The 18194-nt window shown below is 40.2% G+C and overlaps 1 protein-coding gene across 1 annotated transcript in view; it reads left to right on the forward strand.

Annotated features, from left to right (window-relative positions):
• Window positions 1–18194, forward strand: part of gfra3 (GDNF family receptor alpha 3) — a 55397-nt gene that overhangs the window by 20502 nt on the left and 16701 nt on the right. Inside the window, exons 2-3 of the mRNA XM_030062234.1 lie at window positions 8024–8317; window positions 15125–15196. Of these exons, the coding sequence (XP_029918094.1) occupies window positions 8024–8317; window positions 15125–15196 (366 nt within the window). The remainder of the gene's footprint in view (window positions 1–8023; window positions 8318–15124; window positions 15197–18194) is intronic.

The following is an 18194-nucleotide window of genomic DNA, read 5'->3' on the forward strand; positions in this document are numbered from 1 at the left end:
TTCACTAGTTCATTCATCCAAATGTATTTCATTGTCTTTTTGGTAATTTAGATCTCTTGTGTTTGTTATGACCCCCTTCACCAGCAAACTGGTTTGGCATAAATAGCACAACGTATCAACATCAAATGACAAGTTAGACTAACTTGTAATAGTGTTGTAAACCAGCTCTGTTGACTGAACATGGGGGCAATATTAGACTGAATAATGGAGTAGAAATGGAGTGGTCATTCAGTGTGATGTCAGGCTACAAAAGAGTAGCAAAACACACATATGTCTTCATGAAGAAGTTGTCACTATGACAACAAGAGGGCAGTTTGTCATTGTGAGTGCCTGACATCCTGCAGCGTCAAGTGGTCCGGCTTTTCTTAAGGTCCCAGTGTGAAGGCAGCCTCAGAGGTGAATGTCTGGTTAGGTGGTCAGGAGCAGAGCCGCTGGGTTACGCGGTCACTTGGTGGATTTCTGATGTGTAGACAAAGTGGGTTCTGGTGGTGTGTCAGGACGCAGAAGCTCCACAAAGGCTGTTTGTTCAGCCAACAATGTTTTATGTATGTGGTTAGTCTTTCATCAGCACACTCAGTATTCAATTTACATACCGTCTACTGATCCGGCACTGAATGTTAAGCTGTTTATGCTCTCTCAGCCACTTTATTCTGACACTGCTGTGTGTGCGCTAGTGTACGTGCTTAAGTCTGTGTGTGTGTGTGGGTGTGTGTGTGTGTGTGTGTGAGAGAGAGAGAGAGTGAGCCTTAGACAGATTGCTTTGCCCCCTCCACCCCCTCCCCTGTGGTTGTGCGGTATTGTGTTCTGGTAATAATGATGGGCTCTGTGCCTCCCAGTCTCCCTCCCAGCAGGACACACACATAAAAGGGTCCTTCTCAGGGCAGTGATGCGCGTGTGTGTGTATTGTTTGGTATGTGTGCATATGTGTGCAAGTGTGTGTGATTCTTAGAACATCATTTTCAGCGGTGCATGCTGATTGTGCTTCATACTGTGCGTGTGTCCAACCCATCAAGGTTCACATTGGCATGCTCCCTCTGTCTCTCTCCCTACCTTTACCTCTGCCTCTCTCTCTCCCGGCCTCTCTTACCGCTCCCCTTTTCCATCTATCTTTTGGTTCCCCTATTTCTCCTCCCCATATGACATTTCTGCTGTCCTCGGAAAACTTCTCTGTACTTCCCTGTGCGCATCAGTTATTGGATTTTACCAAGGGAGCCGCTCCTTTTGGTATTGCAAATCAAAGCAACTACACTTTAGGAAGTAAGGGTTCCTCTTGGGGAACTTTAGGGTTCTACACAGCATAAATGCTATCTATAACAAGTGAAAACTAGCTTTGCACTAATTCTGTGCCTGCCAGCTGTGAGCATCTCGGCAAGCTTAGATTGCTACAAAAATGGATGGATGGATGGATGGAGGGAAAACAGAAACTGAGTCGCATAGAAAAGTGGATGAGGTTTATCAAAGCAAGAAGGATGTGGAAAGATGGAATGATGTATTGCATAAAATAGGATGTTGCTTATTAACAGTTAAATGTGAAAACAAGCTTAGGCAAGGGTGTCCTCGTTTGCAGGGGACTGTCCCCAGATTTGATGCTTTGTCCACAGGCAAATGTCCCTAGACCCCCTCTCTCCGGATGGCACTAGTTTGAGATTTGTATTTTTTATCTCAAGACTGCAAGATTTCTATCCTGCCTGTAAATGAGGGTATGTTGCCTTAGGAGCTTGAGTTATAGGAAGCGTTAGGTTTTCCTGTTTGTTCGTAACTGGCTGCCACAAAGGAGGAGGACAGAACCTTAAAGGCAGAATGAGTAGGATTTATTGCAGATTGGAAGCACAACATTCAAAGTTGGCTCCTCCTCCCTGGTTGAGCTCATGGCTGGCAGTGCGTTCTCATTTTCTAGGATGGCAATGGAATGAAATGACTGCCCAAAATGTAAAACATTCCATCAGTTACCTAGGGACAGAAAACAGGCCAACAGCCCTTTGCTCTTCATCGCCATCCTCTCCCCCAGTGCTCGTCAGCAGGTGAAAGCGAACCACAGATTCTCTCTTGCTGTGGAACAGGCTTTGTCCGCTTGGCGTTTGACAACACTAGATTTCCTTTTTTCCATGAATATCTGAATGTAAATATTAAAGTAGCCAATAAATAAATAAATAAAGCAAAAACAAACGAAAATCACTTCAAAAGAATCCCTGAAAATCAGCAACATTTTGAAAGAATATTAGAAATGTACAAGGAAATTGTATTCATAATCATCAAAATTATATATTTAAAGGTCAGATCAGTGATGCTGGACTGACCTCAGATTTCTTGTGCCTTTCACAGATGTTTAAATAATTTGGATCAGTATGTGTCAGCAAATCATAAGATTTACTCCCAGAAATCTGGTCACCTTAAAACCGCATTAGGAAATAATGGAATTTGAAATGAAATTGTACCAGCTAGCCAAATGCTTCCACACACAATTGTAGAGTTGTAAGAAACATTACATGGAAACTAAAGTTTCTGAAGAAAATTGAAATGTGCTTGCCTACATTGCTGAATGTGTGGCCATGGGCAGCTGCCATCCCTTCTCTATGCCCTTTGTAGGTAGAGGTGTGTTTGGTTTGTAGTTGTTTGCTGAATGGTTGCTGTGGTTCACAGAATGGTTGCTAGGACACTGGCAGGTGGTTACTATGGTGTTCTGAGTGGTTGCTGGGTGGTTGCTATGGTATTTGGAGTGGTTGCTATGGTGTTTGTACGTGGTTGTTGTGGTGTTGTGGGTGGTTGCTCAGGCATTGCTAGGCGGTTGCTATGATGTTCCTGATGGTTGCCAAGCCGGGTGTGTATCTGCTCTCCTGCCAACACTTCGGCATTCTAAAAAAATCACATTTAAACTGAAATTACGAAAAATTGGTAAGCCAGATCGCAACATCTGTGTGACGTAGAGCCTCACAAATGTTTTGCACTTCATTTGTAATGGGCCAAAAATCGGGTATAAACTGGAATTGCGAAAAATCGCTAAGTGGGCATGCTTAGAAAAGTAATAGCACACTTCTCACAATTGGGCCCCAAGTTTTTCATGTTTGATGTATGGGGGTAATGCCAAAACTGCAGGTGGAGTTACGTCAAAATTTGGTAGAATAATCAGCATGCAAGAAAATAAGATGTGCTGTCAAAGGCAAGCATATAAAATCAATGTTCCAAGGCAACTGCAGTAGAAACTAGCATCAGAAAGATAAAAGGAAACAGTCTATAAAAGTTACTAGCACAGGCACTCCAGACATTGCAGTTAAACAAAAGCCCAGTAAAAGTACTACAAGCTCTTAGACACATCAGCACAGGGGATAATGGCCTTTCTGGCATAAAAGAACCCTCACAATTCATCACAATGAAATTAGTTCATGGACATATTGCTTTGGTACTGGAGTTCTCTAAATGTAACACCATCAACTGTTGTTTTGAAGTGACTTAATAATTTTGATTTTAAATACTAGTGAAGTGTCTGTGAAATTTGCTATGCATTGGTGGTTTCTTTGACTATTACATATGTTTTATGAGAAAATCTTTGCAAAACATGCAGTGCACCAGACACATTAAAGGGATAGTTAGTGGTGCTGTCTTGCTCTGACTGTTAGTGAGTGCTGGATACTGTAAACTGGAAGCTGTATTTTTGCTGTCCAAAAAGAGCAGCAGCCACCACAGAGACAGAAGTAGATAGCTTGAGTTTGCAATCATTTGTTTTCTTCATCAAACACATGTACACATGTTGGAGGACAAAAATAATAACTTTCTTCAGGATATTAAAAGACAGCTGGCAAGTGATGTTGTAGCTAGCTTCTTCTTTTTCTTTTCCTCTGCTTCCCTCTACTGAAATGTTGCTAAGACCTGGAAGAAAGAAGAAAGAAAATAGTGCTACCATTGATTTTTATTTATTTTTAATTTATTTTTCAATCTTTTACATTTTCATCTTTTACTAAATGTCAGGCTTCAAACAATCTCATCATCATTGCCATCATCATCATTAGGTCGTCCTCAGACAAGCTTGCCAACGGAGTTTCCAATCATCTCGGTCTTCCATACATCCAGCTAGTTCTGCATAACTCTCCACTCCTGCATCCCTCCTTGGTACGTCCACGTATGTTGGTGTTGGACCTCCTCTTAATCGGTGCCCGTGTGTTGGCTCCCAGAGCACCAGCTTGCTGGCTGGGAGTTCTTGGTGTCTGTGGCAGTGGCCAGCAAGTTTCATCCTCCTGGATGTCACTGTCTCACTCAGCTTTGGTAGCCCCCCCATACAGATGCTTGTTGGGAACATGCTCGTTCTGGTTGATATTTAGTACCACACGCAGCATTCTGGTATAGCACCCATCCAGGGACTTCTGCAGGGTGGGCTTCAGGGTACAGGTTTCATAGCCATATAGGAGGACAGACTCCACAGTTGCATGGAAGAAGCTCAGCTTGATGTGTCGAGAGAGATTGGAGTTCCATGTTCTAGTCATGCCATTCAGGGCCCTCCATGCTAGCGCCTTCCTCACCTTAAGGCCCTGCTCTGTTGAGTTGACCCAGGAACCCAGGTACTTGAAGTTGCTAACCTCTGCCAGAGCAGTGCCTCCTGCTGTCTTAAGAGGTGGGTGGTCTGGGGGGATGTTGTAAGTGATTACCTCAGTCTTCTTCGTATTCAACCTGAGGCCAACCCTGGCACATTCTGCCTCCACTCTGTTCAAGAGCTCCTGTGCCCGCTCCACATGGTCAGACATCAGGCAGATGTCATCTGCATAGTCCAGGTCCAGGACAACAGCAGGGTTTCTTCTAGACTTCCTAGGTGTGATTGTGAAGCCAAGCTCCTGTTTCCACCCACTCATGGCTTTCCTAAGCGCGTAGTCCAGGGCTACAATGAAGAGGAAGGGGGCGAGAGTGTCCCCCTGCAGCACTCCTGCTAGGATGTCAAACTCCTCACTGTTGCCATCTCAGGTTACCACTTTGGCCCTCTTTTGCCCCTGTACATTGCCTCTATGGCCCAGAGTAGGTTAGGAGGGACCCCATAAGCTTTAAGGATTTTCACCATCACGCCTCTGTGTATTGAGTCAAATGCTTTTTTTGAAATCAATAAAACACAGGACTGCTGTTAGGTTGTTCTCTTTCACCTCCTTGATGATCCTCCTCCACAACTCCTCACAGCCCTACTCTGGCCGTTTTGAGCTTAAAGCCTTGCTCCACAACCTCCAGACGGTATACGGTGTGGAGCCAGGCACAAGCAGCACCTGTGGTTTTTGTTCAGAGTGACCTTCACCTAGATGGGTTGCCTACTATGGCTATGAGCCCCATCTGCCCATGCTATTTGCCCATAGGTGGGACAGTGGTTGGCAGGCGCCAGGGCATGTCCATACACTGGTGGGCCTGCACACCTTGCCTCTGGGGCCCACTGTTGCTCCGAGATCCCTTTCAGTTTAGCCTGGGACCACGAGGTACCCAGTCACTGTGTGTGGCCGCAGGGAGGCACTGTAGGAGTCTTGGCGGTGGAGCGGCTTTGTACCGACAGAAGGAGACTTACGCATTCGGCTCCTCTTTTCACCCTCAGTGAGGAGGGCTAGCCGGCGGCGGTAGCTGACAGCAGAGTAGCAAGCAGAAGCGGCATGCAGCATGCACTAACTACGCATCGCACAGCCCTGCATAGTAATGCACACACAATCTGCTATACATCATCTGCTACACATCATCAACCTCAAACTTTCTTTATCTAACAATGAGTTAATGGTGGTTATTTTTCAGAATGTTAGCTGGGGGGAAGTCCACCTCAATGGCAGGAGGCTAACAGTTAGCATTTGGAGCATCCAGCCAGTATCCAGCACTCAGTAACAATGAGAGCAACATAGCAGCACTACTGTCCTACACAACAGCTGGGAGAGGAGTTAAATAAAGTCACATTTCCCTTTAGGCCCTCGATCCCTTTAATTGCAAAGACATTGGTATAATGTGATGCTGTAATAGCAACATTATCAGTCATTGTCAAGAATAGTAGAGGCACAGTGTTAAAGTCAACAAAAAATAATTGTATAGGTTTTCTTCAGAATTATCATTAGGGCCGTCCTAAAAAATGGCCTGAAGTGTTAATAAGAGAGCTTAAATATTCAACAGTTTCACTATGAAGAACCTCTAAAGGGTGATATGAGGAGCTATTTTGTTTTGCAGTCTAACAGCATCACACAGAACATTGTCAGAGACAGAATAGAAAACTATACAATATCATGCTGTGTAAGCTCTAGCATTCAGCAACACCCTATGACTGAAACGTGTGTGTGTGTATGTGCATGCGCACACACGCACACACACACACACAATGCACATTTGGACAAATCGCAGCTTGAAAAAGAAAGAAAAAGAAGATAGGAGTCAGATTGAATAGTAGATTTCATTTTGAATCCTGTTCACTGCTGAGGTCTACCGATCAAGTAATAACACGGACTATCTGTACTGAGAACTGTTACAACTCCATAGGAAGCTCCAGAGATAGGATCGAATAGAATAGAATAGAATAGAATAGAATAGAAAAGAATAGAATAGAATAGAATAGAATAGAGGAGACTAGAAGAGAAGAGAAGAGAAGAGAAGAGAAGAGAAGAGAAGAGAAGAGAAGAGAAGAGAAGAGAAGAGAAGAGACCTTTATGGACATAAAAATAATTGGCAAGACTACAGTGGAACATGGTGCAGATTTGAAATTGACTGATGTTTTTAGAACTTAAGTCACTTTTTCATCCAGATTCTCCAAGGCAGATGATAGCTAATTAGTACATGAAGCATTTCTAATATAATTATACATTTTTAAAAAATATATATTGTAACCAGAAATGAGACAGCACTGTCTATAAAAGCAGTTGCACACTTACTGTTTATCAGAGCGTTTCACCACCACTTCAGCATCTGTCAGTGTTTTAAATCTACTATTCCAGTAGTAAACCTCACGTTTCTGATTTTTTTTTTTTTTTTTTAAATTGTGCTAAGTGTCCGTTGCTGTGATATTTTGCATTGTCCTTCTTAGAGATCACCTGTCAGTCAAACAGTGTGTACAGTAGTTGTATAGTTCCCTGGGTGTGATGTGAGTCCACATGGGTCCACATGAGTCCACATGGTGGTGAAATTTGGTGAAATTATTTGCACCATGCTCCCCTGGGCTGTTAATCCACAATACTGGATTTTTGTCTCTCTGTTCACTTCCATAAGGCAGCAAAACAGCTATCAAAATAACACTTTTAGCACATAAACTAACATGAACAAAGCCAATTGTGCCAATATAAAAAACAACAAGTTCCAATACCCATATTTTGAAGATGACTGCCATTTTCCTCTCAGGTGGCTATGATGCTTCTTCCTGGTGTGAGCATACTACACGGAGGTTTCTTGCAGACGCTACCTGCTAGATCTACATTGCAATTTAAATAGGAAAATAACAAGAAAATAGATGTTTAATTTCCTCAAAAAATGGGAACGAGGACTTGTTGTTCTTTATATAGGCTTAATCCACCTTGTTTGCATTTGTGTTTGTGCTGAAAGTGTTATACTGAGAGCTGTATACAGAGAAACAGAAATCCAGTATTGTGGATGAGCAGCCCAGTAGAGCACGGAGCAAAAAAAGAGGAGATTTCACCATCATGAGGACTCAAGCTGACCTCCTGCAGCATGTTGCTGACTGTCAAATGTTTGCTGTTGTGTTGCCTTGGTATGACTAACACTAATTCATATGAAAATGTGGATTTGTATTACTTTAAGGGTTGTTTGCAATACCACAAAAAAATCTCCATAGATTCATTTTGAGCATGGTGCTAAAAAGAGCATTTTTAGCAAGGGTTTTTTAAAGCATCATGAAGGATTCTGCTTTGGTGTAGAAGGATAAAGGACCATTTTCTGTTTTCAGTGTGACCCTTTTCTTAAGAGTGCACGCCAGAGTTATGTGATGTGTCTGACCTTTTTCTCCTTCCCCTTCCTCTCTCTATGCTTCTTTTATCCCTACCTTTTAAAATCCCCCCTGCTCCCTCCCCTTCTCTTCCCTTAGGTGTGTTACCATCCTCGGCACCCATCTTCCCCTTCTCTCCCTCCCCTGCTGACTGTGTTGAGGCTCACCGGTTGTGTACCGCCGACCCCCGGTGTGCGGCGTTGTACCGAGGGCTGGAGCTGTGTGCAGCCGACGCTGCGGTGTCTCTGGGGGAGCAGGCAGCGGCTGAGTGCCTGGAGAGCCAGGATGCCTTGCTGGCCAAACACTCTGCTCTGCTGACCTGCAAGTGCCAGCGAAGTTCCCGCCGAGAGGAGCACTGCCTCCACATATACTGGAGGGTTCGCCTCCTGCCAGGTCAGTATGTCGTGTGGTTTTATTTAACCCTCTTGGCAAAATTCACCTAATTTCTTTTTATTATTTTTTTTGGTGGTGGTGATGGTTAGGTAAATAAGGTGAATCATGTATTTTATATATTAAAATACTTTTTTTTTTTTTTTGGTTAATTTGCCAGTAATGTTTTTTCAGACTTTTTTTTGTCTTTTTCTGGTCATTTTCTTGTAACTTTTTGCAAACTTCTTGCTAATTTTTTGGATAATTTCTCATGCATTTGGTTATCACCTTTTTCTCCATGTTTTTGAAAGAAATCCAGTTAATTTGCACAGCTTTCATAGGGTGACAGCTATTTCCATGATACTGAGCTTCAGGTGATTATTGTTGCACCATGTGACAAATTTAGAGGGGATGTTGAATGATTTGTGAAAGTTTTATTGGTTGAAATTTTAAAGTACACCAACTAGTGTATTTAATACCGTCTGTGTAAGTAGAAGTTATGAGAGGTCATTTCATGGGAACTTAAAGTTGATTTATTTGCTTCCACCCAGTTAATGCAACCCTACCCGATTTTACCCTTTTTTGTCATATTTTAAAAGTTTGTGTACTAAATGTTTGATTGGTAGTTGAATGGAAATGCAGCTAATGTCTGGCATATGGTTGTGGTCAGCTTGTGGAGTGGCAAAAAAATTTGAGAAGTCAATGGTGGCGTTTGTAATATCAAATTTTGGAATCAAATATAGAATATAGCATGGAATATGGATTAAAAATAATAATAAAAAATCAACTCCAATCCCTTTATAACAAAATTCTCATACAGTAGTCAAATGAGAATTTATTCTGCCTGTTTTTAACATGTTTGTCCTTATAAAACACCGCCAAAGTGAAATGTCAATAACAGAACATGACCTGGTGCTGATAAGTGAGAAAGTGGTGTTTGACTAGCTGCAGCATTGCAGCACTGTAGCAATTAAATTATGCAAACATTTTCAGCTTCAGACAGAATTCTGGGAACAGTACCTGATCTCACAAAGCAGAGTGAATCTCTGCACCTGTCTACAGCCAGATGACTGGAGCTCAAGTTTCTTAGTGTGACTGTAAGCTCGTGAACTACAGAGAAATGTCTAGAAATAGATTTGGAAAAACTACCTCTGATAATAGCTAGAGAAGCACAGAATGGCCTGTTCACTGTGATCCATTGCTCAGAAACACACACATACACACAGATATACAGACCTGCTCAATAATCCACAAAACTAATCTTTAAAGGACCACACCCGTGATTTTGAATGTTTTTGCCCATTTACTGCAATTCACCCACATCGCAACAAATCATTCTGTAAATTACGTGGGGTTATTAAAGATTTCACAAGATACAATCAAAACATACAGACTTTAAAATTTGATGTTTTTGCTGAAACATGTCCTGCTTTCATTCATAAACCACAGAACTGATAAGTGACTGTGTAAAGCAAATGTTTCCCCATTTTTCTGGTGGAGGGACCATCTGACTCATCTGACCAATTTCAAATGGTCATACAGTCCAGAAGTTTGTTCATATTTCAGTACAACAGTGCTGCTGCTTTAAGAAAAACTAATGTGGACTACTTTATTATAGTGATGGAATACTGGAGTGAAGAAAGTTTGAAGTCTCTGAAAGTTCATTCTCTTATCATAGTTGGATGAATGGAAACGAGTGGCTGGATAAAAGGGAGGAAAAGTGATATCAGAGTTGTAAAAAAAATGATTGCTTTGGGAAATGATTAGCAGAAACTTGAAGTTTATAGCCTTTGTAGATATTATACTAAACATGCAAAATCACTGGTATGGTCCCTTAACCCATATCCCAAAATAAAATATTCCTAATTCTGATCATAATCCTAAACCGCTCTCCTGTAGAAATGACCATTTTGAAAGTGTACAATTCAAAGAATACACACACATGCGCAGGTCTTGGTGGTAGAACCATATCCTGAGTGCGGGTGTGATGTGTATATCAGTGAGTGAGCTAGCGCTAGCCAGCGGTGTCCCCTGTGGTCTATTAGTCAGCAGAGCATTAGTGTAATTACACACTCCTCGGCTCCTAATGCTGCTAGGCTGCTCTAGCGTGTCATTACCATAAATATATAGCCCAGAATGGAATTTACATACATAAACACTTCACATGCCATTACATCCTTGATTGAGTCTGTACTTTGGAGTGTGTTGAATAATTTGCAGGAAGAAACGGCTGGTCCAGTCCACCAGTCAATCAAGCCTCTACTAATGGCTTTCACAATGAGACAAAAGCTGCTTCTCACTGAGGAGAGCCAGTAAATTAAGGTCATGGTGACTTTGGGTTTTCCTTCATATTCTGTATTAATTTTGGCCATGCTGATTTGATTTTAAGTGCCAGAGGTCTTGTTATTGGCCGATGCTAGCTGTCACTATGAGGTTAAAGGGATAGTTCACCCATCTTTAAAATTTTTATATGATTTCACTTCACCCTAGCTGTTCTTCAGGACAGTAGTGCTGCTTTCCTGCTCTCATTGTTACTGAGTGCTCGATACTGGCTGGATGCTCCAAATGCTAACTGTTAGCCTCCTGCCACTGAGCTGGACTTCCCCCCAGCTAACATTCTGAAAAATAACTGCCTTAATCCACTCAAATTTTGAAATGAACAAAGTCTGAGTTTGATGTGTAACAGAACTTTTAGAGTCAGCAATAGTGTGAAAATGTTTACCATTAACAAACAAACAAACAAACAAACAAACAAACAAACAAAAAAGATAACCCTGGTAGAACAAATGTGTAGTGCAGTGCTAGTCCTCAGGTGCAGTGGCTGGCAGGTGCCTGGAAGGTTTGTGAAAATGTGTGGTGGAGGAAAGACGAAGCTACTCACTACATGACTTGCCAGCTATCTTTTAGTATTCTGGAGAAAGTTGTTATTTTTGTCCTCCAACATGACATGACAACTACAAAGCAATCTCCCTCTGTCTCTGTGGTTGCTACCGCAGAGTGATACAGCGCAGACATTGCAGGATTTTTCTGGATGTTGATAACAGGAAAAATTCCTTTATTATGGTCAAACAATAATATGAGCAAAATTATTGTATTGTATGGTAGACTTTGACTGTACTATTTATTTATTTATTTATTTAACCAGATTAGTCCCATGGGATTAAAATCTCTTTCACAAGACAGACCTGGCCAAGAATGGCAGCTGGTTATTTTTAAGACTGTCAACTGGCGGGAGGCTAACAGTTAGCATTTGGAGCATCCAGCCAGTATCCAGCACTCAGTAACAATGAGAGCAGGAAAGCAGCACTACTGTCCTGAAGAACAGCTAGGGTGAAGTGAAATCATATAAAAATTTTAAAGATGGATGAACTATCCCTTTAACCTCATAGTGACAGCTAGCATCGGCCAATAACAAGACCTCTGGCATTTAGCACCACTACTGTCCTACACAACAGCTGGGGGGAGGTGACATAATATCTTTTTTTTTAATGGATGAACTATCCCTTCAAGCTGTAACAATACAAAAGCCTTTGTACTAATACATCCTGGAATATAATTGTGTGAAGTGGATTATGCTGCAGTGTTGCTATTAGCTGTGTTCAGTTTGGCCAGAGCGAATCGCAGTATCATCCAGTATGGCCCACATCTCATGTGATTGACAAGCAATCCAAAGGAACATCAAGACAGGAAAATTACAGAGGATCATAACAAAAAGTAGAACATCAAGACTCAGAATATACCACATCAAATTTATCTTTGAGGCTATATCACGGTCTCACACCTCCACTGTCATTTAAATAAATGATAACTGAAAAATGGAAAAAATAAAAGCATAAAATAAATGAGTCTTTGTTCTCCCGGTCAGTTTTTGTGAAGTAGGTGTCAATATAGCGTGGTGAACTGCACTGCACAAGCATAGATTCACCCTCTGAGATAAAGAGGATGTTGAAAATTGGGATCAGTAACAGTTACCACTGATATATGCAACTAAAAAAATGTCTCATGAAGAAAGTGATGCCGACTCATCAGCAGCAACTATGGCATTTTATGTGCAGCTAAACACAGCATCAGTAACTATGTTTGATAACTTAAAGGAATAGTTCACCCAAAATAAAAACTACAAAGATATAAAACAAGAGATTTAAAATAAATGAAAAAGACATTTTCCTATTTATCCCCATAGCGCAATCTATCTATCTAGATATTGTGATTTGCGGGGTTTCCAGTCTACAGTGATCTTTCCTGTCCCCTAGTACCCCAACACAATGGTGATGAGTGAGTATTGTTTTGTGGAGCTCAAAATGTCCAAAAATTACATGTGGAAACACTCAACAGCAACAGCTCTTTCCAAAAGCAAAGACATGGATACCCATCATAATCCACAGCTGCTGGGAGCAAAGACTGTGGTTGGAAACTATTTCCTGCTTAAGAACCCTGGTAAACTGTATCTATCCACCCCCACAGAGTATGAATTAGTGGAATGCAGCAGACGGGCAACTTGGTAACAGAACTACAACACACCTTACACACCTGCTCTCTTATTTACACAGAACACACATTAGATCAGGCTGGCTGTTTTCTGGCTTTTCTCCTTGGTGCTAGGCTGGGAACCACATTTTTTTTAACCCATCTTTTCTCCAGCTTGACATATTTACAGAAATTAATGGTTGGTCTGTTCTGTTTAAATTGAGAAAAATCTATAGGAGGTCTCAGAATTCCATAGCACAGTTTGACCTTGCCTCAAGGCACAACAGTATGCTGCAGCACAGTGATTGAAAAACCTTTTTACAGTATAGGAGCAGAGTTTGACTCAGGTTGGATCAGTTGGACTGCAGTGAGACATTTGACCAAATTTAGCTGGACAAATGACGAGGCATGGTATAATGTTATCTTGTTTGACATGTTTGGGCCAGCTCTGATGAGGTTTAGTCAGGATTGGTCAGTATGGACAAGTTTGACAAGAACTGTTTAGGTTTCACCACACATTGTAGAATTATTTTTACAATGACCAGGCCAAGACCCAGCAATATCTTTTATGAGTAGTTTATTAACGCATGATCATGGAATGAGCACAGGGCAATGCAATGTAGTCTTTAGGGAGGAATGAAGGAGAAACAGTTTTTATATGGTTGGGTTACGTATGTGAAAATTCTAAGATGAAACACTGGCAAAAATGGCGGAGACCATTGGTAAGTATGAGCGTATTGTATTGTTCTGGTTTGGTCAGCTTTGGTCAGGTTAGGCATGGTTTGGTTAGCTTTGGTGTGGTGTGGTTTGATCAGGTTTGGTTAAGTTTAGTCAGGTTTGGTACGGTTCAATTAGGGTTAGGCAGGTTTGATAAGGATGGTGGTTAAGTTTGGTCTGATTTGATCTGGTTTGGTCAAGTTTGGTTATGATTGGTCAGGTTTGGGATGGTTTGGTTAGGTTTGTTGTGGTTTGACCAGGTGTGGTCTGGTTTGGTCAGGTTTGGTCTGCTTTGGTGTGATTTGAACAGGTGTGGTCAGGCCATAACCAGTGATGGGAATAATGCCGTTATAAATAAACGGCGTTACTAATGGCGTTACTTTTATCAGTAACGAGTAATTTAAAAAATTACTGTTTCCCGCGTTACAACACCGTTACCATTACTGACAATAAAAGCCGCCGTTACTAGGCTATAACTTAGCTCTCTGATGCAGTCTTCAACCGAGCAGGCTCTCTGTCAGCAATCAGAGTTGCTTCAGGATCTTTCTTCAAAAACCCCGGATCTTTTTTTAAGCTTTATTATCATTATTATTATTATTATTATTATTTTATTATCCTATACAAAAAATGCGCATCTTTGTTGTTGGTGCTAAGTCAGGCACTGGCTCCGAACCAGCCCTGGAACTGCTTTGGTGGAAAAGGGGTATTTGTGAATTTGTATTGTAACCCAGGTGCTAAATTATTATTATTATTATTATTATTATTATTATTATTATTGTTGTTGTTGTTGTTGTTGTTGTTATTATTTTGCCTTGTTTTTTTTTTTTTTTTTTTGCCTTTTTTTAATGCCTTGTTCTAACTTTATGGGGAGATATATATACCAATCGAATCAGATTCAGATTTAAACAAGGATTTGTGTGGTATACTTTGTCACCATGACTTTCCTATGTGCAGTTTGGGCTCATTTTCCATTCATGCTGACAGGCACCTGCACTTAATAATCTGAAATAGATGCCCAAAAGGCGTTGCCCAGTTGTGGCCTGTTCATTAGAATAAAAAAGTTCCAATTGATCTATTGTATTTTATTGTTCCAGTATAGTACTATAGGCCTGTATGACTGGGGCAGCCAGGTAATTTGACATATTTGAACAGTTTTTTAAAAAGTAACATAATAGTCACTTTTCCTGGTAATTAATTACTTTGATGATGATGTAACTCAGTTACTAACTCAGTTACTTTTTAGTAGAAATAACTAGTAACTATAATTAATTACTTTTTCAAAGTAACGTGCCCAACACTGGCCATAACACAGCTAATGCCTGCTTGGCATTAGTGAAACATGAAGCCCATATCCAAATCTGCACATGTTTATGTTATCTACATGACATAAAAATATGCACATGTTTAGCCTTGTGTTATATTTTGGATATTTTGTGCTATTCATATTTTAATATTCCGAATTTTTTGCACGTTGCATTTGCAGACATTTCTTGTTTTTACTCATTTCATCAGCACATATTTTATATTTACTGTCATACACATTTGATGTTTTTTGTTTTTTTGCCATTATTGTTAATGCTGTGAGTGTGTGTGTGTGTGTGTGTGTGTGTGTGTGTGTGTGTGTGTGTGTGTATTTCTTAACTACAGGGGAGGAGGAGCTTGAAATGTCTCCTTATGATGACACGTTCATGGACACTCGCATGGCTTCTTTAGTGGCAGGTAAACACACACACACACACACACACACACACACACACACACACACTCTCATGCCGATTTCATGATTACGTTTTACGAATCAATGTTCATCATCATGTGTCACGCATGGATTATTGAATGACAGCTCTATAGTTCTGTCACATAACTACACTTCACCAGAGCAGCTCAATTCACCACTAAGCTGAAAACGTTCATCAATACATATCAATCAATAAATAAATCTACAGCAAGATCAGCTTACCGAGCAGACTCCCCTCTCTATTTTCCATTTCCCTCCATTGCTTATTCAGTTTCAATTTTAAAGTATTGACTACTAAGCAAAAATAAAAAATATAACCACATTCAGTTCACAGTCATTATAATGTGACATCAACAGCAAATGGTTCAATGATGTCATCTCAATCAATCAATCAAATTAATCAAGGGACATACAATCCACTTCTCAATTTTTCATTGTTCATGTCACTCCTGTCGTAAAGAGTGACAGGGTTTACTGCAAGTGCAGATTTGCTCATAATAAATGGCAATTTTTCATTTGGGGAAAAGCTCACAACATTACTGTATATCATTTGGAATCCAGGATGAACAGTTTTCTTACTACTGTATGGCCAGTCTGTGGTCACTCAGCCTGGAGTTTGTTGAGGTGTGATCTTTTCAAACATGATGGTCAGGTTGCCTGCCATTTTGTCCTGTCTGCTCAGGTTACATATACTCATAGTTTGGGTTTGGGTTAATTTTCTCCAGAATCTACATACACTTTAAAACGGCAGTGGCAGTGAAGGAAAGGAGAAATGAAGAGTTTGTTTGCAAAAACATATCCTCAATTCTGTATTTTTCCAGATAATATCAAATTTTAAAGTGTTGTACCAGTAGGCTTTTTTGATGTCATTTTAGATTTAGAAAGTATGCTATGTGAAGCACCACATACAACAGTCAGTTCATTTTTTAAAATTTTAGGAATAACATTACCTGTTTTTGAAAATAAACACACATGATCTAAAAGCCAAGGTAAAATTGTGGTGAATATGGTGTAAGGAATGTTTGTTGGCTCGTGATGACACACCCAACAAAACTGTGGAATTAGTTTGCTGTTGGCTTTTGGGAATCATTTTATTCTTTGCCTATGGCACTTTTCCTCAACCTTATCCCAACACAGTCTGGTGTTAGCCACAAACTATAGTTTGGCCACACTAGGCATGGGCAAAAAAATGTAATGTAAAAACTTTCATTTCCCATCTACCTGCACTGGTTTTGCTAACAAATGGTTCAACAATACACTATCCAACAATACATATCCAATTGGTAATGTCTACCATCACACTGTGAATGCAGCATCAGAAACAAAAAACACGGTGGAACTTACTGGATGTCTTTTAGTGGGGCTTTGCATAGTGATCAGTTTGGTCATCCTAAAATTCTCCAAGGACCATTCCAGTGATTTTGAATGTTTGACCCATTTACTCAAAACACAACAGTGCTGCTGCTTTTAGGCAAACAAATGTGGACGACTTTATTACAGTGATGGAATACTGCTATGAAGAAAGGATTAAGTCTATTAAGTCTAAGTATATTTTCATGCTATAGTGGAATGAATGGAAGCCACATGAAAATGATAAAAACTATAGCAGAAAATTGATAAAAAGTACAAAAAAATTATGTCACAGTTTCTAATATACAACTGCTTGCTTTGGGGAAAAAAAATTAGAAGAAATATGAAGTCTATACATATTGTAGATATTGCACTAAACATGCAGAATCATTGGGATGGTCCTTTAAATGGAAGTTCTTCAATAAGTCAGGGCCTCTGTATCTTTTTCCTCCTCTGCAAGTTTAATGTCAATCCAAATGAGCACTAACTTTTCACAGTGTGATATTTTGGTGAAATATAAAAATCATTTTTAAGTCGCTTTGGATTTCTGGAACAGATTTACCAAAACAGTGCACGCAGCAGCTATGGACAGATGTATCAGTTTTAATTTTGTCTGTATTATACGCATGGGTTTTCAGTGTTGATGAGACTATCATATTAAAATATATTCAATGTCAAAATGTTTGCGGGTATCGTTTCCAGTATTGGTATTGTTACTTCTTCCTCTGCCCTATTTTTCCTTTATTTCTTCCATGCAACCTTTAGCTCCTTCACTTTTGTGGTACTGAATTGCATTATATGTTTTCTTCATTGCTTTTATGAGTTTTTCTTGTCAGGTTTCTCTTGAAACCTGACAAGCTGGATCTCAGGGACACCACCAGTTTAAATATGGGTTATGACTAATATATGGGGATAATTTCAACTGAGGAAAATCAATTTTGATCCTGATTTTAGCTAAACTTGTTCCCAGGCTTTCTCCCCTGAGTAGAAAAGTCTGGACGAAGTTCCCTGATTATTACTGAGATCAGAGGTGAGCTGGTAAGACATAGAGCAGTGGCTTTCAGAGTGGGGTCTGGGGACTCCAGGGATCCTATTGAGGCTTCCAGAGGGTCCTCAGCAAAATTAGGAACAGTTTGCTTGTCAGAGGCATCTGAAAGAAGCCTATTCATAAGCATTTACTTCTTTTGGCTTAATCATCAAAAGCAACTGGCCTGTATTTGGGGCCTGTGGCTATTCAGGACCTGCCTTTATTTCCTTTGGCACAAAATTCTTGCTCAGCAAAAACTGGAAAACATAACCCAAATGTACCTAAAAATTAAGGACATAGAAAAATTAAAAATTTCTAATTGTGTAGTCTCATTCATTTTAATTTCAAACCCTTATGGGTTGTCTCAGATTTGTGACTGAGTGATGCATTTCGATTTACTAGGTGCTGTGACATTGATGGGTCAATCACAAATCTGTGACAGTCCATAAGGGTTTTTACTTGGCATCCCTGTAACTTGCATAGTGAAAGTGAAATAAATTAGGCCAAACCCTGAGGTAAATCCTGCTGGTAAATTAACCCTGAAGTAACAGTAAAATATTCAATAAATGATATAATATTAAATAATTTACACATTCATGGAT

This window comes from Myripristis murdjan, chromosome 10 (genome assembly GCF_902150065.1).
Source record: "Myripristis murdjan chromosome 10, fMyrMur1.1, whole genome shotgun sequence".
NCBI lineage: Eukaryota > Metazoa > Chordata > Actinopteri > Holocentriformes > Holocentridae > Myripristis > Myripristis murdjan.